The sequence below is a fragment of the Humulus lupulus genome, chromosome 8 (genome assembly GCF_963169125.1).
Source record: "Humulus lupulus chromosome 8, drHumLupu1.1, whole genome shotgun sequence".
NCBI lineage: Eukaryota > Viridiplantae > Streptophyta > Magnoliopsida > Rosales > Cannabaceae > Humulus > Humulus lupulus.
In genome coordinates, this window is record NC_084800.1 from 90,098,138 (window position 1) to 90,123,856 (window position 25,719).

Sequence of the window (25,719 nt, forward strand, 5' to 3'; positions counted from 1 at the left end):
TTTCTAAAATCTAGATAATTTATTATGCCAAAATAGGTTCCAAATTTGTTTGTTGCATTGATACAATATTACCAATATTTTTTATTTAAATTCTGATTTTGGCATAATAAATTATCTTAATTTTCACAAAAAAAAAATTGTGAGATTTATTATGACTACAAAAAAAATAGTTATATAAAAATAAATGAGATCATAACTTATCCACCTGCCTATATACGTCATAAATATCATATGACTATAAAAAACTAGAAATTTAATTGAAAGAAAAAAGTTTCCTGGTCCAAAGCACGAGGCCATTTCGGACTACCAGATTTGATATTAACTGTCTTTGAACCAGCTAGTATCAGATCATGAGTAATCCAACTAAAAACATATAGGAATTTCCGATGTGAAAACTAATGATTCGCTGAGTGGCAGGCTAGAAATAATGATCACAACAATGATAAGTTTTCTTTCTTGAACACAATTGCTTGAAAATAACATTACTGATATTTTTAATAAAATTTATTAATAATTTCCCAAATGAATGAGTAATCAGTTTAACAATGTCACAAGTTATTCATTTTTGAGGGATGTAAAGAGGCTGCCCTGTTCGACATTGACTAAACAAGCATAACATAAGAAAATGCTTCCCCAATCCCCTTAGGAAGGTGGATAATATAGACGAAAACGCAACGAGCTGACTGAATAGCTCTCTCTTTATGCTTCCCATCCCCTAAGAACGGTGGCACGCGCTACACGGTTAACTCCCAATGTAAAGGCTCCCATTCTCAGATTACAATTGTGCGTTTTGCACATGCCCTTGATGTTATGGAAAGCTCCGGTCATGTACCGCTTAAGTTCATTGTTCACCTTCTCTTCGTCCCACATGAAACCTTGAATATTCTGAAAATAATAACCAAAATTCAAAACCAGAAATAAGGTCGTGAGTCCAAATAGTTTTATGGTCACTTTACACAATAGTCTTGTTTTAATAAATAATATTTACAAAATGAACTTCCAGACACTCCTAATTCCCTGTCAAGACGCCCTAATCAAGATAATCAACACTCATTCTGGAAGGCCAATTTTCCAAATGATAGTATAAAATGGTCTATTTTCACTAATTAATCATTAAAATGAAATAAGAACGCTGTTGTTTACCTGAACCCACTCGAAATAGCTAACAGTCACACCACCAGCATTTGCGTATATGTCGGGAAGAATGATAACTCCTTTCTTAGACAGAATCTGCAGATATGAAAACTTATTAGTGCTGAACCTGAACCTTTCTTAAGAAAGAGTCTGCAAAGAGAGGGGGAAAATGCTACAATACCTCATCTGCTTCAGGATCAGTTGGATGGTTTGCTGCCTCTACTATGAACTTGGCCTTAACATTTCCAGCATTTTCCCTTCAAGAAAGATGTGAAGATATAATAAGTTATTCAAATTCATTCCATGGGACAGCGTGAAACAAATAAACAATTATATAAACAATGAGTGTATGTTGGGAAAAGGCTTGTACTTGTTGAGAACTCCACCCAAAGCACAAGGGATGAGAACATCGCATTCATGTACAAGCAGTTCAGCTGGATCCATGACATCTCCCCCAGCAAAATTTAGTAAGCTACCAGTGCTTTCTTTGTGCTTCAGCAATTCCGGTATATCAATTCCATTGGGGTTCTTAATTGCACCACTGATATCACTTATTGCAACAATCTTGCCACCACTTTCATGAATCAGCTTAGCTGCCCAAGAGCCCACATTTCCAAACCCCTATAATAAAGTAACACTAATTAGAGAACATCTTTTGACATAAACATTCAACAATTTGACAAACCAAAAATCTTAACAAGGGGTTGAATTATTGAAGATTATATCAAATGTACCTGAATGACAAATTTCAAGTCCTTGACTGACTTCCCATATTCAGCGAGCAAAGCTTCTGTAGCAAAGACAACACCGCGCCCAGTTGCAGCCTCTCGACCGAGTGAGCCACCAAGGTCCTACCATCCCAAATTGGAGTCAATTAAAAAGATAACTAGATAAAGCTTCAATGAACATTTGAATTTTTTCTAGTGTCCACTTACAATGGGCTTTCCTGTCACAACAGCAGGTGAGTGACCATGAAACTTTGAGTACTCATCCAAAATCCACGCCATTGTCTGCAAAACATAGTCATGTGTCAAGAAAAACATCTCAAATAAAGGTAAATAATACTCAACAGAACTGAAGGGATAGTTCCTATTATCCTATACCTGGGCATTAGTTCCCATATCCGGTGCTGGCACATCAGTATGAATCCCAATGAGGTCATGGATTTTTTGGGTAAAGACACGAGTGAGACGCTCCAATTCACTCTTACTTAACTCCCTTGGGTCGCACCCAATTCCACCCTTTGCTCCACCGTATGGAATGTCTGCCACAGCAGTCTTCCAGGTCATAAGTTGTGCTAGAGCGTTCACTTCATCAGGGTCAACCTTTTTTATTTTTTATAAACAAATTACATCACTTCAGTATATCAACCAAAGAAACTTTACGTCATATAATACTCTATATAAATGAGAAAATTTTAAAAAGCAGGTAAAAAGAGACATTATTTGTTTGGCACTCGTATATTAATATAGCCCATCAATCAAACAGAGCTTTTCACAATTGTTTGGAAAGACAAGCTTGAATCAATTTAAAAGCTACAGACAATTAAAATTTAACAGATCATCAACTTGTTTGTTGGGTCAAAATCAAGGACCCGTATATGACTAGCCCATTAGCCAAAAAATAACAATTTCATTAGAACAAGTCATATTTTTGTCTTCATATATGCTTTTGTCAAGATGATATAATTTCAGCAATCATAGCTAGACCCTTTTCTCTTTCTGATTTCGCTTTTGGGTATATGCCTCTTTAATAAGATAAACAAATATAATGAATAAAAACTCAAACTCTGCTGAACTGATTCTGAAATGGCACCAAACGAAATTAAAGATTAAAATCAAACAGAGGAAAATCCCATTCGCCCTTAATGAGTTATTTAAGGATTATTTAAGCATCTATAATAGTTGAATATGAAAGCATCAATAAATAATAAATTTCCTAAAATCCCAAACCCACAAAAAAAAGGTGGCATTTTTAAACAAGACAGACAAAAAAATGAACAGAATAAAAAAGGTAAGCACCTCAGGATGATATCTGATTCCTCCCTTCATGGGTCCACGTGCATTGTCATGTTGTACTCTGAATCCAACGTACGAGACCAAGCTTCCATCATCCTTGGGGATCGTGCACTCCACCTGACCCGCGGAATTAAAAAAGGAAAAGAACACGTATTGGTCAAACAATTTTCTCGGGAAACAAACAGAACCCAAGATCAACAGAAAAGAAAGCGAAAAGAATGAGAGAAGAAAAAAAAAAAGTTAAACCTTGATCTCTCTGAAAGGGATCAAGAGACTCTTCTCTATCTTGGAGTCAAGACCAAGAAGACGCGCCGCTTGGCGAAAGTTACGGCTCGTTGCGGCGAGGGCATTCATGGCTGAGTCGGAAACTCGAAAAGAGAATCACCCCGCAAAAAAATTGGTGAAAAAAATAATAAAGATACCCAGAAAATGTTCTGAGCAAAGAAACTAATTATAAATTATGATAGCTATAAAATAATGGAATAAGGGGATTCGAGTTAGTTGAAAAGAAAACGAAATAGACCAAAGAGGGAGCCCAAAAAATAATGTGGGTTTCGCCCTAACGAAAAAACAAAGGTTGGTGTAATGATGTCTGAGATGAGTTACGAAGTTATGTAAATATATATAGCATTTAGTGAAGGTGCTTTCATGGCGTCTTCCAAAAAAAAAAAACAGAGTAGGAAAGAAAAGAAGAAAAAAAACGTAACAGTTAATAAATCAATTGGGTAATAAACATTTTAGACAAGTTTCATAAATTCCCGCAAGCCCAAAAGGACTATTAAGATGTGAAATTACTATAATATTCCTCCTCCTCAATGATAGTAAATGGTCGTCATGGATTACATAGCTTGATAATAACGCCAGCAATGAATTATATTTTTTTTGGTAAGAACCACAAAATTAATGTGTGTGTTTTTTTTATGGAGGGTATTTCCTATAAACATACATGCGTGTATCAAAAATATATACCAAAAATATTGTAGAGTGGAGAATTGATGAGCACTCCTAATGGTTGTTATGGATGAGCTAAAATGTGATATTCTTTATAATATAAAGAAAAAATAGTTAAGTAGTCTTTTAATGGATGATGTAAATGTAAAGTTATATTTTTTTACCTAAATAAATAGTATTTCTCTATATGTAGTGAAACACTATTTATCAAGCTATAAATATTTTATTATTTTTTTTTATAAATTTTTGTATATATATAAGTATGATACTATTATATTTAATTATTTTATTTCTTAAAATGAATAAAATATTTTAAAAAATATAATATATAAATGATGTAGAGAAAAAATAGAGTAAAAGATGTATGGTATAATGTAAAAATTTGAGGTAAATTATAAAAATGTATGTTTTTGTGATATATTTTGTAATACACTTTCTCTATAATATTTAGCTAAAACTCATAAAAACATCTTCCATCAGCTCTTTTATACATATATTTATAATAGGTATGCGCAAACTCCAATTAATCCATATCTACATTTACATAACATTTATATAATATTTTAATATTATTATTTTTCTTTATAAGCTTTCTCTCTCCATTTAGTATATATTTATTATTTCTTTTTTATTTTTCAATTATTTTATTTTATTTTAAGTAATAAAATAGGTGTAAAGATATAATATTTAAATGACGTAGAAAAATATATAGAGAAGTTGATGTATGATATAATGTAAAATTTAGAGGTAAAATAGAAAAATGTGTGTTTTGATGATGTATTTTAAAGGATGGAGAAGAGCACTCTCAATGGATGCTCTACTCCATCTTTTAAAATATTTCTCCAAAATACTTTTTTTTTATTTTACATCTAAGTTTTATATTATACCATAGATCAGCTTCTCTGTATATTTTTCTACATCATTTAATATTATATCTTTAGATATATTTTATTAATTAAAGTAAAATAAAATAATTGAAAAAAAGAAATAATAAATATATATACTAAATGGGGGAGAAAAAACTTACAAAGAAAAATAATAATATTAAAATATTATACAAATGATATGTAAATGTTATGTAAATGTAGATATGGATTAATTGGAATTTGTGTATAGCTATTATAAATATATGTATAAAAGAGCTGATGAAAGATATTTTTGTGAGTTTTAGCTAAATATTATAGAGAAAGTATATTACAAAATACACCACCAAAACATTTTTTTTATATAATTTACCTCAAACTTTTACATTATACCATACATCAGCTTCTATATTTTTTCTCTACATCATTTAAATATTATATTTTTCAAAAATATTTTATTGATTTTACTTATAGAAAATAATTAAATATAATAGTATCACACTCATATATATACAAAAGTTTATAAAAAAATAATAAAATATTTATAGCTTGATGAATAGTGTTTCACCACATATAGAGAAATACTATTCATTTAGGTAAAAAAAATATAACTTTACATCACCCATTGGAAGACTATTTAACAATTTTTTCTCTATATTATAATGAATTATATATTTTATCTCTTCCATTGGGAGTGCTCTAAAAAGCACGTTCTTACCAAATACTATATGATAAGGTGATATTAGTACTATTAGTGTAATTCAGTATGAGGTGTCACATATTTTGATTAATAATAAGTACGGTAAAAAACTATTAATTATTTTAAGGTGTACAATAATAATATTAGTATAATTCAATATCATGTCTCACATATTTTAATTAATAAGTACTATGAGAAACTATTGACTATTTTAAAGTGTCCAATAACAATACTTTATGCATATTGACCTATACTGTTTTAAAGAAAATAGTACATATTATTACTCTTCTTTTAATTTACATTATTTATATATATAATTAGTAATTTATTATTGTTTTTCTTTTTCTTTTTTTGAAAATTTATATTTTATAATATTTTTAGTATTGTAAAAATTATAAAAGTTTCTATGATATTATAGTACTATACTTATACAAGTGAGGAGTATGAGCTCTATCTAATAATTTGGAGAATTATTAAGAAACGTGTGTTGAGTCACAACATTAAATTATCACATTTGACTACATATGTATTGGTATATTACCAACAACAACACTACAAGTGTCTTATCGTATTATTGAGTAACTTAATATCGTGAAGGCTACATGTATTAGTATTAGTATGTAGCCAAAGTCTTTATAAGAGCGCTCTTCTTAATCAATTTTATTGTCCTATCTTTTACAATATATTATCAAATTTTATTTATTTATTTTATATACTTACTTTTATAATATATTATGTATTTATCTATTTATCTTTATATCATTTAAATAGTATATTTTTAGTCTTTTTATTCATTTCAAATATGGAAAAAATTAAAAATAAGGATGAAAGTAAAATTGATTTAAAAAGTTATAATTTTGAAAGTATTATCTAAATGTAGAAGAAACACGGTGATAAAGTGTAAAATACAAAATCTAATAGAATACCATATCTTTATATTTTTAAGAAAAAAATATTTTACAATAATCATGTTCTAAGGTCTCATTTGGTTGAAAAGAATGAAAATATAAAAATAGTAATAAAAATCAGAAAAAAAAGAATAAAATGAAATAAATATTAATATGAATAAAAAAATTATTAAATCTTTTTCAATTTACATTGGAATGATATTTTTTTCCAATTTTTAAATGAAATAGTCATTACATCAAAATGTTAGAAAAACTATTTTATTGAAATGACATTTTATTACTCTAAAATATAACCAAACAAAAGAATGAAATAAAAATTGATTAATTTATATTTCATTCTATTTCATTACTCCCAACCAACATCGGCTTTAGAGTGGAGCAAGTGTGGTTGTCGGCCCATGCCCTATAACCCAAGAAAGCCCATTTGTTTTTTTAGGGAATTTACTCATTTGGTACCCTATATTTTTACAAAGTATCATTTTGGTACCTTTTGTTTTTAATAATGTTCATATGATACCTTGTATTTTAAAATTATACATATTTGATACCCTACACTCAAATTTGATAGATAAAATTTTGTCAATATTATCAAACTGTCATTAGTTATATGTAATTAAATAATTAAATTTAAATTTTGACCTTATATAATTGATTAAATTGATAAAATTTTATTAATTAAATTGAGTTTAGGGTACCAAATATGTATGATTTTAAAATATAGGGTATCAAATATGTACGATTTCAAAATACTGAATACCAAATTAATATTATTATAAACACATGGTATCAAAATGATACTTTGCAAAAACACAGAGTACCAAATTATTACCTACAATTTTTTTTTTATAAAATTGGGAAAAGGGGACTTGATGAGCCATTGAAAGGCCCTTAAACATTAGTTTTAGCACGTACTGCATAGACATTACTTCATTTTTTTAAATTTTATAAAGGAACTAGATCCCCAATGGAGCTGTTACACTATTATTTTTTAACTATAATATTTTTTTATTCTAATTTTTTAACTTATAATATAGCAGTACAACACTGCCCTATTCACACAATTACAAAGTACACCCACAACACTACTTTACAAAAGAAAACCCCAAATAGATATTGATATTTCCACTCAATATATATATTGATATCAGATATTGATATTACCACTCTGTACATAAATGGACAAGGCAAACTATATGTTCTTCCCATTAAAAAAAACATGTTCCACTAGCAACAAAAGAAAAAAGAAGAAAACCTAATTAACGTGTTTTCAAACTTATTAACGTTGTGATATACCCTTAAAAAAACGTCGTGATATAATGTAAATATATAGGGTCTTCCATAGTAGTCATTGGAAAAAAAACTTGTAAAGACACTATTTCTAATTAACAATGTAATACTATGTAAATAATAGTTAGTATTTTTTTGTTAAAAAAAATAGTTAGTATTTTTATTTAGATATATGACAAAACAATTTAATGTCATGATTTAAGTATTTTATTACAATAATTAATTATTTATTTATTCACTTTCTCTCTATTTTTTATTTTCTTTTCAACATTTTCTGCCATGAAATCAAAATTAAAAATTAAACAAAAATTATCCTTTAATTTTTAAACAAATAAAAATAGCCAACAAAATGCTTTATTTAATTTTAACATTTTTTAAGTTATCATTCTTTTTGTTTTATTTTTCCAATATATATATATATATATATATAAATTCATATTTATATTAAATGCACTAGCTTTATTGTCTATTGGAAACCATCTGATAAATAATTTTGCATCTCAGAAAAATACAATTTTTTTTATATAGATTTGCCTCTTTGCCACTTTTAAATATTATGCTATTTTATCATTTTGATTTTAATATTTCTTTTCCAGTAATTAATTTAGTAGAACGTCTCAATTTTTAATTGCAAAAATAGCTAATTATTAAGGCCAAATTTTGATGATATCCCAAGCCTCCGATCTAAACCGCTCTGTCCCAACCAAACTACACCTAAATTTGACCAAAGTTATTTGTTAGTACATTTTTATACTGACATTTTATTGTACGTGACTAAGTTGTCATAATTTGTTCTCTGTTTTTCAATATTTCCAGTTTTTTTTTTCTATAAAAGAATGCCCGACTTTTAAATGTTACATTTTATACGTTTTAAATGAGGATAAAAAGAAAGAAGGTATTCTCTCTCCAAACAATAATTAGTGTAAGTTGTGTAAAAGACATGTGAACAATGACACACATAGCTAAAAGATATTATTGAACTAAGTTTATGATTTATTTTTATTAAAGCAAAAACGAAATTGATGTACTATAATATTACAATGAGTAATCTTTGAGAAGAACAAAAGGGTAACGTGTGTGGAGAAATATGGCCCGGAAGCTTAAATGCTAACAACCATTTATTTAGTCAAGCGAAGCCAACCATTAACCAAGCTCCACTTTTAATATGGCTGAAATTGCGGTTACGGGGTTCCCGTTTCATATGAAATGACCTTTTCATTCTTATTTTATTATTATCAAACCATTTCTATTTTTTATTTTAATGCAATTGTATTTTAATGTTATTAGTTATTGCTCATCAGCTTCATTCGTAAGCTGAATTCAACTTGAGGCTTATCTTTTCAAGTGAATAATAATATTGATAACTAAGCATAATAATAATAATAATTAGAAGAATCAAGTAAGCAACTCTTCAATGATGACATCTTTCCGACCAACCAAAATTGAATTCCAAATCGTTTCGCCGCGTTCTCTGACGTGGATAGATATAGATGTGTGTAAATTTAAATTTATTTTTTTTCCTAATAACCTTTTCTTTTTAAAGAAATTTCCCTTTTCTATTTTTTAAAAAGAAAAAAAAAACACTCAAATGTCAACCGTGTGCCCTAGTCAGATTCAACGGTTGGTGACTGGGAGGTGATGTGGCGAGGCTGCCGGTTGCCACCTCACACCGAACAATCTTATCACTATCCAAATTAAACAATGAAACCCAATTACTCTATTATGGAAAAATTATGACTAGGTTCCCTCATTTGGCATAAAAAAAATTATTCGATTAAATAATAGCCGAAGAAGTAAAACACGTGATTCTTGTCTGTCTGTACAACAATTCATTTTTTAAATTTGAAGAAAATATCAGATCCTGATCTGGTCATTATCTATTAATATAGTGCTGTCATATAATTCAATACTGAGACTAATTTAAGCCTGCTCTAGCTCCATGGCGAAAAATGCAATTATGATTTATTATTTTTCTCCCGTTTCTCAACTCTTTAATTAAATAGTTGACCGCACCCAAGGAATATATAATGTTAATGTGTCAAACAAAACAGAATTACTACTTCACTACAACTTGGTCAAAGAAAAATTGAAGGGCTGCATTGAAAATGGTTGAAGAGAAGGCAAATTTGCATCGTTAACGAATGTGAAGCCAAACCAATTGACCAGTAACAAATATATCAAGAACTTGACTGGTAACAAATATATTCATGAATTCGTGGCATTCATATTAAGTTTCTTAATTAATATGCCAGAAGTAACAGACAGCTTTGTTGGACTAAAACTCGTTGATAAGTATCCAAGTCTAGATAGAAGAGAAGACTGCGGAACATGCTTAACATGTTTCTTATTCTACATTATCTTTACATTTTCTCTTATCTAATTTTTCTCGTGTTATTCTATTGATGGATTAACAATCGTTGAATTAAATAGTATATGAAAGGCGTTTCGTGTGGGAGTTTTAGACACATAATTTATACATAAAAAAATGACAAACAAAAAGAGACCAATTAATAAAAGTACTACTAACAGACAGGGCCACTATACTGTGTCCCAAAACTCCCTTCTTACTAGTTTAGACAGAAAATAATGCTCAAGTACAGAGATAACTACTGCCTAAAACTCTTGTAAGATTCTGTTACATTGTCACTAACCCCCCATTCAAGTGTCTCCCAACTTTATTTATTGAAATGCCAACATCTTCTAACGAATGAAAGAACCTTGCAGCCTCATTTGATTAAAATTCCCTACAATTAAACATGGAAAAGCTTGTTTTAAAAAAAAAGTCACAAATCACCCAACATGAGGAAATAAATTGTGATAATTCAATTCCCCAGTGAAAGTTCAACTATTCAAGGACAAAAGTGCTAAAAAGGAAAAATGCCACATTCTTCGTATAGCAAAAACATTTTGAATGTATACACTAGTTCATTATAAATCACAAGACAAGTAGAATATGTAAGGTCACACGTCTATTTTACTTACTCTAGGCGTAAGGGTAAAATAGGGAACGGCAACTAGTGGTTGATGTGTGTGAGCTGGTGTGTTGAAGAGGAAAATTCTGTTAGATGGTTTCGGTTAGTCCTTGGGATTGCTGAGTGCTTAGGTGAGGTAGATTGGATGAGCTGATTATGGGAATTATTTTGTAATTGAGCTTTGCTCTTGCGGAGAGAACCAAGCCTCTCGAGAACTTGGGGTGTTCTGTATACTGTATTTTGCCTCAAAGTTCATAAATAAGAATGTTCAGCCTAGAGTTGTTTTCCTATCAGCTTGATTGAGTAGTTTTACCTATCAGAATATCATAAGTCCATGCCTAAACAAATCAAGGAGACCCTAGAACTTTTCTTGTGTCATGGAGTCATAGTCAGTGGTGGAACCAGTAATTTGTTTTAGGGGAGCTAAGTTAAGGGGGGCCAAATTATTGTTATTAATATTTATTTACTTCTTTTTTTTCTTTTTTGAGAGGGGCCAACGCTAGATAAAATTAATATCACCATAGATAATATAATTAAAAAAATATTGTATATATGCACTTTTCTTGAACTTCAAATTTTATTTTTGGGGTGGGGGGCTACCAAGAGTAGTTCCCCACCACTGGTCCTAGTCGACCAGCAACTATGATCAAGCAAGACAGTACCCGAACATACTTGAAATATATGCATTTTTCTTTTTGACCTCAAAAGCCAAAAGAAAGGGAAGGAGAGTATTTTTATTGGTTGTATTTTAAAAGGCAGGAAAGACGTGCTTCAGAAAAGCATCTTCTTGTTTCTGTAAAAGGGTCAGATAGAATGACAACCCTTTCATAGGTTACGCATGGCCACAAGCTTCCTGTGGTTATAACACATTCAGTTTTCAGCAACCCCCACCCCACCAATACTCCTTCAGACACCAAACCATTCTTTTTCATTTTGAATAAATAATTAGCAAGAAATCCTATTTCATATTTATGAACTCGAGAAAAGAAGTTCAGTTTTAACATTTACCTCATCTAGCATCTTGGATTACAGTTTCTAAAATGATATGTCAGCCTAACCATCCTTCCTGCAACAATAAACAAAATGTGTGTCAGAATACTCGTTGGGCGTTTTTCTTTCCCTCTTTTTATTTTCAACACAAAAACAGCACTTATGATATGATTCTACAATGGAAAATAATATAATCCTAAATTGTATATACATACTTTCTCTTTCTTCTATCAACCCCAGTATTCCTCATATCATTTTTTGGAAGAGAAGAGCCTGGGGGGTTAGCATATTGCATGGGAGAAAGAACGGGACCAGGACCAGCAGTCATTCCAATAGTTGAAGCAGCTGCAGGTGGCATGGACTGCTGAGGAGGTATAGGAGTGGGAGCAGGAGGTTCAGGAAGTGATCTTGGTAATATGTGCTTTAATCGATTGTTTCTGTAGTTCTTCCAGAAGTAAAATTGCTGTCTATGTGCCAACTCCTGAAAATGATAAAAACTTGGAGATACGTTTAGAATCTGTTTATCGAATATCAAAACAAAGTGGAATATACAGGAGATATAGAAACAAATCCAACAAAACTCGGTTCTTTTTTAGGAAAAAAAAAAGTTAATAGTTTACCAACATAGAAAGACAATTGAAAAGATATAGAAACATCAAACACTGACCTTGCTGCCAGGATGTGCCATTGCATTACGAAAGTTTGCATTTTGGAGAAGTTCAAGAAAAAATAGGCAATGAGGATACCTAAAATAAGTAAAGAAAGTATTACAGAATCATTAAACTAAGATAAAATAGATCAACAAAGTTAGCAATCAATAATTAAGAAATGCGGGGGTTATTTTCTTTTGCTCAACATGAGCAAAAATTTACTAGATTAGCATGATTTCAAAGTGCTAGCTCACATTATAAACTTCATGTACTCAGGCTGCTGCCAGTACTGAAGATACTTCAAGTATCCAATGAAAGCTTCATCTTCAAAATAGCGATTCTGAGCCAGATCTGTATGAGAAATTCAAGAATGTAACATTATTAAAAAAAAGGAAAGAGAAAGACAGAATCAAACATGTAGAACACAGGCTTTGCTTGCTTGGTTACACTTGGTGGCGATCTTATAACATATTACAATAACTTTATGAGAGATAACGTGTTTAAACTTAAACAGTAGCCCCAAATGAAGTGACCAATCATTACCAACATTAAGCGATTATGCAACACTGAATTAAATTATGTGAAGAGTACAACTTAAAATGATACTACTTATTTATGGTGGTGGTGTTCTTATATCTTACAACTTAATAAGATATATTGTGTAACTGTATAACACTAAATAATAGACACTACACAAAAAGAGTAAATTGCTCCTACAATTTATGGTTTAAGAATCTCTTGGACACCCAATTGTTATAGTTTCTGCTCCCTAAATATTATTGTAGATTAGGCGGGGAGCCAGTTCTAACTTCTAAGCAAGTTCGGAAAATTCTGACTAGTAAAAGAAAGGAAGTGAAGAAGAAAGACCTACAATGGATGTAAGTGGGGTTAGCAAAGCATTGAACAAATTCCAGTTCAAGCAAGAAACGCTGCCGCCCATCATCCGGATCCTTGTATATGCTCTTCTGCCTACAATATCATATCAATTTTCAAATTTTGACATTAAGACCAAAATTTGTTTACGAAATTGAGCAGGAAAAGGGAGCAATATCAATTAGGGTAATGTAGAGAGTATATAAAGAATTGGTGCTTACGAAGATGGAGATTCAGATGAATCGTCGCTATCTTTGCCAGACGCCATAGAAAAGCTCGACCAGCTTGTAAGAAATTTCAAGTTTTTGAGGAATTGATTCAAGGAACGGATGAAGGCAGAACTCGTTGAAGAGAGCCCAGTCTGAGACACGCAGACTAACTACAACTCCAAACCAGCAATGTCCCGAAGCGCGTTGGCGGGCGACACGGTGATGGGCCTAATACTTGGGCCTGGACCAATTTAATTATTCGGGGTTACAATTTTAACCCTTTTGCAAGATATTCAACCCTTTCTATCTAAGATTTTGTAACGGGGCATGGTGCAAAATCACTTTAATGTTGTGTGAAAGTAAGTAAATGTTCATATTTTTAATTTTGTAGTAAAATAGTCTAATTATCTATTTAATATCACATATTACCAAATACACCCTCGAACAAATTACTATTTTATTCTAAATATTTTAATATTATGGTATATGTATATTAGTTTTGTTTAATTAGTTTTTATTTTAAAGTTATTTTGATTTTTTTTCGTTTTTTATGGGTTGTTGAATGATATACATTAGCACAAAATATATATACTGAATTAAAAAATAATATACTATCAAAACTTACAAAATTATTACTAAAAAATGTATATACTATGCTAACAAAGTTATATACAACCATTAAAATGTATATATCATGATACAAAATTATATACTACCACTATGTATAATAAAATAGAAATTAAATATCACAAAAAAAAATTATATACCATACCACAAAAAACATATACACTAATTGGAAAATAATATACCAACAACCTATAAAAAACTTAAAAAATCAATATAACTTTAAAATAAAAACTAATTAAACAAAACTAATAGACATATATTACTATATTAAAGTCATACAGTCCTAAATAAATAAATAAAATTATAAAAAATGGCAATTTAGGTAATCAACAATGTAAAAGGGCCATTTATCTACAATTTTAAAAATAAGGACATTAGCTTCTTTATAGCTTTATTTTAGGTCATTTCCTATAATTTCTCTTTTTGTAATAGTAACAAATAAATATCAAGTAGCGTCCTACCCAAGCTAGCTTTTGTATGTGTAACGAATAAATATCTAGTATTTTTACCGGTGAAACTACTTAATCTCACTAAAGTAATGTTTATTTACTTCTCACTGCCGCCTAACCACGTTAAGTTTACTATAAAAAAAAAATTAAACATTTATCTACGGTACTCATAAAAAGTTGAATATTTATCTGTCACACTTACAAAATCTTGAGTAATCTAATTTTGTAAGTGTGACAGCTAAATACTCACGTTTTTCTTTTTTGATGGCTTAGTTAACCTAGTTAGACAGCGGGTAGTAATGAAGCACTACTTTAGTGAGTTTTGGTAGTTTCACAAAAAAAAAAAGTATTTATCTGTTAAACTTACAAAAATTTGGATAGTTTTGACACCAATATTTATTGTAATGTATTAAAATATAATAATTAAAAAAAATTATATAAAATATAAATTTTTTTAGTAAAAATACTTAAATAGTCAAAAAGTAATAATTAAACGAGACCGTAATGTCTAACGCCTCTCGAAATTTCTGGATGGTTTTCGAGCTCAAATACAATACAATGTGGTCACCTTCTCTTTGTTATGTCTCAATCTCTCACCAAACAAGAGTTTGAGGAATTCATTTGCATTATGTGGAGCATATGGAGTGTACGTAATAAAGAGCTTCATGGTACTGCCATCAAGCCTCTGCACATGCTACTTGATCGGTCGTTGAACTATATTGTGACATACAAGCAATCTAACATCTTACATTTAATATCGTGTTTACCGTTGCAATTATGAGTGTCATCAACTCCCTACATTGCTCCATACCACACCAAAATATGTGATTTAGAACTTTCTGTAGTGCAATTACGATTTGAATATTTTCAAACCGCATAGTGTGGTACTATTTGCAGTTTGGAATTTCAAAAATACGGTTCAAACTACATCGTACCACACTCTTGTATTTTTTTTAACACTCTTTAGTTATGAATTTTGTGTATGACCTTTATTGTGAACATTTATTATAATGTTTAGTTATTGAATTATTTGGCGATAGATATAAACCGCCTACACCGCATTTTTATGGTGCGGTTTTGAGGTTTATGCAATGCATGTAAAGTTTGAAAAATTGTTCAAACTTCACCGCCCACACCGCGAACACCCTTAGTTGCAGTCATGCTCTCATCAACACCAATGTTGGTCACCTCCTCCATGAAATCATTGTCAGGCTCACACCTAGGACCCCTTAGCCCAAAGGTCCGTAATTTATATAATTTTATTTATATATTATAGGGGTACTAATAAATAATTTATTGGTCTCCAAAATGTCAAGGTTGTCCCTTATGTAATAACTTCAAATTAAGAGTTTGGTTGGCCCAGCTTATAGCTTTTGGACTTTTAGCTTCTTAAAAGTACTTTTTCACAAAATCACTCCTTTTTGCTTAAGTTGTAAGAGTTTTTTAAAGTAAAAGCTCAAATTTTGAGGAAATTCAATCATGTATTAAAAAAACTTTTAAAAAGCTAAAAGTCAAAATTTGTCAATGAAAGTCTTGTCAACCAGACCTTAAATATTGATGAAGTTTTGAATTCTTCTAGGCAGAAATAGTAGACTATGAGTGAATAAAGTCTTGAGTGAGAACATGGGTTGAAGATCGAAGAGGAAAATGGGTAATTAGGAACAACTGAAATAAACCAGGGAAAGTAATTAGAATTCCATCCAGTATGGAGTGGAATATCTATTCCATTAGTTTTGAGTGAATTAACTTTCCATTAGAATGCCTTTCTTAGGTTGTTATTTCCAACCAAACTAAAGAATAAATACTATTTGCGTTCCTTTCCTTTCTTTTACTTTCTATTCCCTCTCCACCATTTGTAATGACCTTTCAAAGACCAATACATAACAAAAGAAAATTAATTAAATAATTTTTTTTATTAATTTAAATTTCCATGTTTTCATTAGTCACAACCAAAATATAGACCTAAGAGTGAGATAAAGTTCTAGAGCTTCATCAAAGTAGTTTGGTGGTGTGCCTCTTGTAATCGGTTGTATCTTAGAAGACAAACAATGTGTAATCCTTAACACACGTCTGCAAATAATACATGACAAAATAATCAACAATTATCCTATGTTTTTATTGACCAAATAATATCAAACATTTTTTGTCTTTTGTTGCTCCAAAAAATCAGTCCTCACCGGGCAATTTCAACAGATTATAGTCTACTTATTTTAGCAATTTTACTGTTAAGAGCTGATAATTCCATCCAAAAACACTTGTTTTGCTAATATGAATTTGAATCCTCAATTGTTTAACTCATCCACGGTGAACTTAATAAAATTACAAATGTAACATAGGGATTACAAGTAAGAATCATTTCCCAACTCCTACAATTGGCTATTTTATCCAGGTATTTTCACCTTTTTATATCCCCTGAAAAGCAAATAAATGCATGCTCTGACGAACACAATCACAATTTCCTCTCCGAATGCTTCTAATTCGTGATAAATGATCAAGTTGGCCATTGCCATGCAAACGATGCTAGAAGTTCTTTCATCCCTGACTACAGAGCTGAAGTTAAGACCACTTTAAAACATTTAACTAATAGTCTTTCCATAATGGTTGGTGCCCTCCCCAACAATGTAAAACTCATCATCAGTATGGTCTGAACCTCATGGGCCGCCTGAACCTTGGAACCCTCCTGCAATAGAGAAAGATTAGATCATGCACAAAAAACTTGGATGCAAGGCTTGAAAACATCATTTTGGTTCTCATGGAGTGTAATCAAAAGAGAACTAGCCACCAGGCTACCAGTTTCCAATATAATGCAGTGAGTTATAAGAAAACTATACGTGGCAGCCTGGTCACAATTTACTTGTAAATACACTTTGGAAGTGAGTAGAAAACTAGGTACTTAATTTAAAGTAAAGCAGAAAGAAAACCTAGTTAATGTATCTTTTTAAGTTCTAATTTGGAAAGTTCAGCTTCTCTCAAGTGGGGCGATGTGATATTCTACATAGTCAATAGCTACATAATATTGTACTTAGCCTAGCTAGCTGACAATATCCTAACATGGGGTCTAATCACACCACCAACTAATTGTATTACTCTAAATTTAGCAGTTAATCTTAATAATAGGACAAGCTACTTAGTAAGTATATTACAATTATCTTCTTATACAGAAGCAATAAGCAGTATAAACAATCTGGTACTCACCCATAACCATATGAAGGATAGAATGGAGAAGCAGGCACAAATGGCCTTCGAGATCTGAAGGAGGTGGGTCTCCTTCCTCGAAACTGTTTCATTCCAGGAACATTTGTCCGCTTAGCGGAAACCTATAAATAAATAAAAATTATAAACAAATGAGCAACCTATAATAGAAAATGAGTTATAAAATAAAATAAAATCCAAGTACTTCAATTGACAGTTTTTTTTTTAAAAAAAACCTTCAATTGACGACCATGCAATTCTGATTCATTCAACAGAAGGGCATTCTGAACAGCTTCAACCTCAACAAACTCAACATAAGCAAATCCCTTTGGCTGGCCAAACTTATCTGTCAAAATTGTAACTCTGTTGACAGTTCCACAAGATTGAAAATGCTGCTGGACTTCCTCAGGAGTGCATGCATAGTCAACCTGAGGTAACAAAATATAAAAATTTAGGCCTACTTCTGGCTTAATACTTTCCATGAGTACCATGATCAAGCAACAAACCACAAAAAATCAATCCCAATGAACTTCGATGAAACTTGGAAAGAGCCTGATCAATTCAAACACTCGGCTTAAGTGTTTAACATCCATTAACTTCAACAGAGTAACGTTTTGGGGGTTACTTCTTTACCTTAATTTCAGTCAAACTTTATTGGTAATCATATTACGAACAATGTACACACCAGGAAGCATCTAAACTAATTTTTTTATAAGTAGCATGACCTGGGACACTTTTTTTATATTAAGAAACAGTCCGATGTTAACCACATTAGTTAAATTAGCTCAGGTTGGGTTTGAAGCCTACATCTCTTACTCGCAACACACCCACCCAACCACTTGAGCTAAAATCAAGTGGCGCATGACCTGGTACACTAGGTTGCTAAAAGATAAATGAAGACCTACCGACTGATCATAAGAAACCTTCAATAATTTGTAACTGACTATGAACAATTATATTTGCCTACAAATATATTTCTATATGTGTGAAAAATTAGTAATATTTCATTCAAGAAAAATGTTCTAGTGAAAAAACAAAGCAAAATCAGTATACAAAACTACATAGAAGCAGATGACTAATGCAGAGTGAATTTCCAACTGTGTGGGTCTAATATTTGGTGAAGCTGACCGTGATAACATGAAAATGTACTTGCAATGTTTCCCAATGTTGTGGTAAGACTTTAGGAGTTCCCTAGAAACTATATCTGGAAACGGTTATATATAAAGTAAAAACGGGGAGAAGAAATACAATTGAAAAAGTTGCAGATTCCTAATTTTACAAACATCAAGTGACAAAGACGTTAAAATTAAAGCAAACAATCAGACAGAAAAACTAAATCAAAACATCAAGCCATTCTTAAAATATGTACCAGCACATACTATTCACACAAAATATATGCATAAATTTCATATTAGAGACCACGCAAGAGCAAATAATCAACAAAATCCAACATGCAAAAGAAAAAGAAAAATGATAGAAAGAAACCCTACATTGCCAACGTAAATAGAGCGGGAATCCACCTCCTCTTTTTCAGCTTGGGTTGCAGAAGTACCAGAGGAATCTGCATATATATTCAATAGAATAAGATGAAAAAAGGTTTCCCCGAAGACTACACCTAGAAGTGAGTATGAAATTCACCACAATTCAACTAATGAAATTATGAATCAATTAGTGATAACAGTCAACACTAAAGTGTACAATTCAAGATAATAGTTAACGCAAGACATGTCATCCAGCTTCGCGACTTTCTAACAACTAATTGGCACTCTTAATCAAATTCCTCTTTAAAAAGGATTCAGAAATTAAAGATATCATATTTCATTTGAATTGCTTTAACTAACCACCGCCATAATAGTTTGCAACATACTTAAGTGGAAGAACTAAGTACAATGATAGACATGATAGAGATCTCTCATCACTGATAGTAATCCTATATTTGACAACTCGACTGATGGGCATGGCACATATTACAATTAAATTTGGGTTTCCAGTAATGAGTTGAACAAGGATGTTGGGTTTGAAATCTTAGTATAAAGACTTCCAAGGCATTTTACTTATAAGTAGAATGTACATAATTCAAGAAAACACTGAAACTAATTCCAACATACAAAATTTATAACCTCAAATTCATCAATATACGATACTTCTTAGTTACTAGTGTTCTACAGCTCCAATTTAGCAGTAACAGCTATAATATTCTCCAAACGGTGGATCAAAATTCATTTTTTTAAAACCCCTTTCTGCATGTAACTTTTAGATCACCATACATAGTGCACAAAGGAAACGGGACTCAAAACCATTAAAGAAACTAAATTCAAGTCAAAGCCTCTGCATAACAAAGAAATAACTCAAATAGGTCAAAGTAATAGTATAAAACTAAATAAATATACGAAAATACAGACACTATAGAGGCAACAAAAAAGGTGACCTTGAACAGCGCCCATCTCCTTCTCAACCTTGGCCTGCATCTCGCGGAGAGCACCGGCTTCTTCCTCCATCTCCTTAAGCCTCTTCTTCATATCCTCCAACTCCTGCGAAACCAAACCAAATCAAGCTGAGCACCAAAACCAGATCAAGAAAGCAGATAAATAAAGAAGAAAAGAGGTGATGCCTTGGAGTTAGGGTCGTCGACGTCGTAGTCCTGGCCGTCGCCGTCGATGTCGGCATCCATATCTCCATCGTCGCCGGGGATCTCTCCGCCATAGACCTCGTGCTCTTGCTCGTCATGCTCATCCATCACTATCCAAATAATATATATTTATTTATTATTGATATTATATATATTTAGAGAGAGTGGGAGCTGCAATGGTGTATTGCTTTGTTTCCTAGGTCCAATTTTGAGGTTTTCCTTTCGTTTTGGGCACACATTTATCTGGGACCTAGTACTGGGTTTGGGATGTCGAAGCAGGAAGGGTGTCTTTCGGAATTTCCTAAATAGGCGAGGCTATTTTGGACATTTCAAGTTCATTCTACTACTACTACTCCAAGAAAAATAAAAAAGTTGGGGTATTATCCTTTTTGACACATTTTTTTTATGATATTGCTATTTATGAAATAAATCTAATAGTTAATTATAAAACGATATAAGCTCTTCCCGTTTATGAAGTCATATAATTTGAAACTATTTGAAAATAAGATAGATATATATTAAAATTTACCTATTATCTTAAAAAAAAATAGTTATTTATAAAAAAATTGGTCAGTATGTTTTGAAATAAAAAAATATTATTAATATTTTTAAAAATACATCGTAAAAAAATATCATTATAATTTTTATTAAATATTATTTTTTATGAGTCACCAATCAGATTTTTTTTAACATAAATTTAAAGGATATTTTCAAATCCTATATCAATCTTCATTTATTAATGATTGCATCTCTTATCTCTTCTATATAATAAGTGTGTAGATAACGGAAATTCTTGATTTTAACGGTTTTTTATTTTTTTAATGTCAACTTTAACAGAATATTTTCATATTTAACAGAATATTTTTATATTTAACGGTAGTTTGTAAACACTTAAACTTAAATAAAATAAAATAAATAATTATAAAAATTAAAATAAGATATTTTTTAGATTTTTTGCAATGATAATTATTTAAAAAATATAAAATCATACGTTTTATAACTTAAATAAAATTTAATTAAACTTACCTAATAGAATAATATTATATTAAAAATATAATATAATATGCTGTCAATTAGCAACAAATTACTTTTTAAAAAAACTAGCAAAAAATTAAAATAAGATATTTTTGAGATTTTATCAATGATAATTATTTAAAAATAATAAAATAATACGTTTTATAACTTAAATAAAATTTAATTAAACTTACCTAATAGAATAATATTATATTAAAAATATAATATAATATGCTGTCAATTAGCAATAAATTACTTTTTAAAAAAACTAGCAAAAAATTTAAATTTAAAATCCACGTATAATATTTAATATTATATTAAACATATAATATATAATATCTTGTTGTGACTTCTAAATTCAAAAACTAGAATAAATATAAATTTAAACAAAAATAAATAAATTATTTAATTAAAATAAAATATTTATTTAAAATTTATATGACATTAATATAAATTTAATAAAAATAATTAATAAATTCTATGAATAAAACTAAGTAATCTTGCCTTGCAAGTTAATTGTATCTAGTATATAAAAAAGTGAGTAGATAACAAAAATTATTGGTTTTAACAATTTCATTTGTTAATTATAAGAGAATATTCAAAATATTTAACTGAATATATATACTTTTAAAATCAATTAAAAATAAATATTTATTAATTATATTAATATAAATTTAAATATTATAAAATATCATTAGATATTTATTCATTATATTAATATAAATTCAAATGATATAAAATATCATTATTATAATAATATTTAATATTAGACTAGATATTTATTAATTATATTAATATAATTGTACGCCCTGATTTTCCAATGGGCTATTAGCGAGCTGAGATATGGCCTAATTATATCAGCCACGTGGATACCCCATGACCGGAGTTGCCGTCGTCAGGTCCTACCTCTTTAGCTCGAGGTAACCAAAGGTTCGTCAAGATTACTCAAGGGCCGAGTCAGGACTATGAAGGCCGCAGGTCGAGAAGGCATCCAGCTCGGGGTATGAACTGGAGTTGGAAGCTATGACCTTTTATAAAGTCAACCACGCAATGTAAACGTGCATATATCAGACATCACGTGTCTGATATATCCCTGAATTCTCGGACACGCAGCATGAACGTGCGTATTCAGACACCCACGACTGGGTTGGGCTGTGCGGCCCATTATCCCCCTTACCTATTGATTAGACCACACTTCATTTGCCAGTGTTTAGGAATTAATCATGAATGACACAGAAGTGACATGATGGGTAAGAAGGTCACGGGATGACTCCCCTTACCAACTTCCAGGTGCCCTCTCCTATAAATATGAGACCTTGGAAGTTGCAAGGGGTTGGATTCGATTATGTAACAAAGTATCTTGTAAAGAATACCAGAAATATAGCAATAATATTGGCTGGTGGAGTAAAAGGATTTTAACCTTTGAACCACCTAAAAACGTAGTTGTGTCATCAGTCCATTAAAAGATCATTCATCTATTTCGGTTCATTATTAAGCACTAATCTCTTTCCCTTATTTTCTTAATTACTTGTTGGCGAAGAACCGCGTCAACAGTTTGGTGCTTTCATTGAGAGTTAGTTAGATTTGTGCTATCGCAAACATCCAACTATGGTGACCACTTGATCAAGACACGGTAACGAGGCGGAACAACATGATGGGCAAGAGGCTCATCATGCCGCCATCTCCGGTGAGCAAAATCCTGAAGTCCAGCAGCGGCCGGGCAAGCAGCCGATAAGTCAGGATGACACTGGAAATTCGGCACCCCGGCCACCTAATCCGAACCCAGATTTTTACACGGCGGTAGAGATGGAGAACGCTCAGCTGAGGAGCCAATTGGTGAAAGCTAGTCAGCAGATTAAGGAGGTGTTGGCCCGGTTACCCCCTCTTACAACCGACGATAACGTCAAAAAGAGGTAAGGCGAGACTCGTAAGTCCTGCCGAGGTAATCGGTCCAAGCCTAGCCGCTCAGACAAACCTCTGACGTCCAACTCTACTCCCTCATCGCACCACCGAGAAGCAAACTTCGAAGAAATACCCAGAGCCGAGCAACAGTATAGCCGCTCGGTCTGAACTTCAACTCCCAGCTCACTGCCAGCCTCGAGCGCGCCCAGGAGGGCTCGAGGGAGTTCTAGAAGGAGATCCGGGGAGGGCTCACAGCCCCAGCCCGTCCCCGCCAGTCATCCTATGCCTCGTCCAAATCGCCAGGCACGGGGCCCGCAGGTTGGCAGGGCCGAAAGGCCCCCACCTAACTTGATCCGCCCTGACAGAACCAGGATTGCATCCCCGGTCAGAAATCCTCCGTCACCAATAAGATATCCCTCTCCTCCTCGGCCTATCCGAGATATTCCAGCTTATGGAAGCAGCAGGAGAAACCCGCCATCCGCAGGACCTTCCCGTCGTGGCAGGGCACCCAGAGGGAGCCCGGATCCTCACCCCCAGAGGCGGACTCCGAGCTTCTCTAACGGGAGCTACTGGACTGGCAGTCGCTGGAGTGACCTTTCTGGCGGAGACCTGTGTCAACGTTTAAGCTCGGCGTAAAGTCCTCAAACCACCCCAAGGGGCGACCTACGAGATCGCCTTAACTCTCATAGGGGGGACCCGGTGGGAGGTGGCAGCCATGCTCGCTCAGGGGAGACCTGTCCGAGATACGTAACCGCGGGAATGTCCCAAATAACCTATCTCAAGATAGGAGGGGCAATAACCCACCAAACGTACACAGTAGATCTGGAGCTGTTGAACAGCCCCGGAATAACCAAGAAGATCAGGACAAAACCCTTGAGCGCCTGGCTCAGATGGAGGAGCTAATGAGGAAGCTCCTGTCGGAGAAAGAGAAAGACGAATATGATTCGGGGGACGAGCTTGAGCTCTTCGCCCCCAGCATAGCAGCAACGGCATACCCACCTGGTTTTCGTATGCTGCACCTGTCCAAATTCAACGGAGACGGAGATCCGTCAGATCATTTGGGCATGTTCAATACCCTGATGATGACCCACAACATTGGCCCTGAGCTGAGGTGTCTGATATTTCCCTCCACACTGATTGGACCAGCTAGACAGTGGTTCAAACAAAGAAAGAAACAATTAATCAGCTCCTGGAAAACTTTCTCTACTGACTTCAAAAGGGCATTCCGAGCCTCCCAGGCCTCCCGCGTCAAGGCCGACTCCTTGGCTAACGTGAGGCAACAACCCGACGAGCCTTTGAAGGCTTACCTGAGCAGGTTCGCGAACGTCGCTGCTCGGGCCAGAGACGCAGATGACAGCTCCAAGCTCATGGCTTTGAGAACTGGAATCCTCATCGGAGGGGGACTCTGGAATGAAATACAAAGGAAGGGAGTCAGCTCAGTAAATGTAGAGTCCAAGAACTTTACTTAGCTAAGTTAGATAGTAGTATAATAGTAATATTAATATTATTGTTATAACTGTGGATTTTTGGTTCAGACCGGGATTTATTTGGACACTCATAGTAGTACTTGTAGATTTTCTAAGTTTAACCTATAGTTTAAGAATATTAATTTTAACCTAAGGTTTGATTAATATGATTGATATTGAGGACAATATTTAGTATACTATAAGGTTTAAATAAGAACCAATAGGATTATAGCACATGTTATGTATGGGTTATTAATGATTAAGTATTTTGAGGATTAAATTTATTAAGGGTAAAATTTGAATGCTCTAAGGTCAGTCAGTAGCTTTGAAAACGTAAAAGGGCTTAGTCAAGGCTGTTTACTCAATTTAAATTAAGCTAAAAATGTGTAATTTCGTGTTTAAATATCAGCGTATGCCGATATATCGCAGCACGAAGATACGAAAAACCCGAAACGATGCACGATTGCCTCGGGCATACTGGCCCAGGCGATATATCGCCTACAGGGGGCGATATATCGCCCCTCTCAGCACATTTTGAAAGTTTTCAAAATCATTTCCCATTCAAACCTTCAACCTCTTGATAAGTCCAGCACCTTTCTGAACAAGTCTTCAGCCTCTACTGAACAATAATTCAAATTATTTTCACTTAAAAAGCCATTATTTTTATTCAAGTTAAATGAGATCTTTTCATTCCTAAACTCTATAAATAGGACCTAGTACCCAGCCATTTATTCATCTATTACTCTAAGTTCAGAGGCTGCAAGTTGCTAGGTGAGTGTGAGAGTGTAAACACTTGGGTTGGGAATCATAAGCTTGATCATTATAAGCTTATCAAACACTTGGGAAGTAAGGTTTTATAGCATTTCGGTTCAAGGTTTAGATTGG

General features: G+C 32.4%; 3 protein-coding genes across 4 annotated transcripts; all 3 read right to left on the bottom strand.

The window, feature by feature from the left end:
* Positions 1–470: 470 nt before the first annotated feature.
* LOC133798081 (glutamate dehydrogenase A) lies at positions 471–3,810 on the bottom strand. Its single transcript, XM_062236265.1, has 9 exons — positions 3,399–3,810; positions 3,156–3,269; positions 2,238–2,459; positions 2,070–2,144; positions 1,869–1,985; positions 1,505–1,755; positions 1,316–1,391; positions 1,144–1,230; positions 471–885 (listed from the first exon to the last, which is right to left on the bottom strand). Exons 1-9 carry the CDS (start codon positions 3,504–3,506, stop codon positions 700–702), a joined length of 1,236 nt encoding a protein of 411 aa, XP_062092249.1. The 5' UTR covers positions 3,507–3,810; the 3' UTR covers positions 471–699.
* A 6,454-nt stretch (positions 3,811–10,264) lies between these two features.
* LOC133798082 (mediator of RNA polymerase II transcription subunit 31) lies at positions 10,265–13,748 on the bottom strand. Of its 2 annotated transcripts, XM_062236267.1 has the most exons (7): positions 13,568–13,745; positions 13,345–13,442; positions 12,728–12,824; positions 12,491–12,569; positions 12,039–12,304; positions 11,842–11,899; positions 10,265–10,605 (listed from the first exon to the last, which is right to left on the bottom strand). In XM_062236267.1, the coding sequence occupies exons 1-6, from the start codon at positions 13,612–13,614 to the stop codon at positions 11,887–11,889; spliced, it is 600 nt and encodes a 199-aa protein (XP_062092251.1). In that variant the 5' UTR covers positions 13,615–13,745; the 3' UTR covers positions 10,265–10,605; positions 11,842–11,886. The 2 variants fall into 2 exon arrangements, with proteins under 2 accessions (XP_062092251.1, XP_062092250.1); XM_062236266.1 differs by lacking the exons at positions 10,265–10,605; positions 11,842–11,899 and having other exon boundaries at positions 12,020–12,304; positions 13,568–13,748.
* A 3,122-nt stretch (positions 13,749–16,870) lies between these two features.
* On the bottom strand, positions 16,871–20,695 carry LOC133798084 (polyadenylate-binding protein 1). The gene is made up of 6 exons (XM_062236268.1): positions 20,435–20,695; positions 20,252–20,354; positions 19,314–19,384; positions 18,060–18,251; positions 17,827–17,948; positions 16,871–17,311 (listed from the first exon to the last, which is right to left on the bottom strand). The coding sequence occupies exons 1-6, from the start codon at positions 20,558–20,560 to the stop codon at positions 17,266–17,268; spliced, it is 660 nt and encodes a 219-aa protein (XP_062092252.1). The 5' UTR covers positions 20,561–20,695; the 3' UTR covers positions 16,871–17,265.
* Between the last annotated feature and the right edge of the window lie 5,024 nt (positions 20,696–25,719).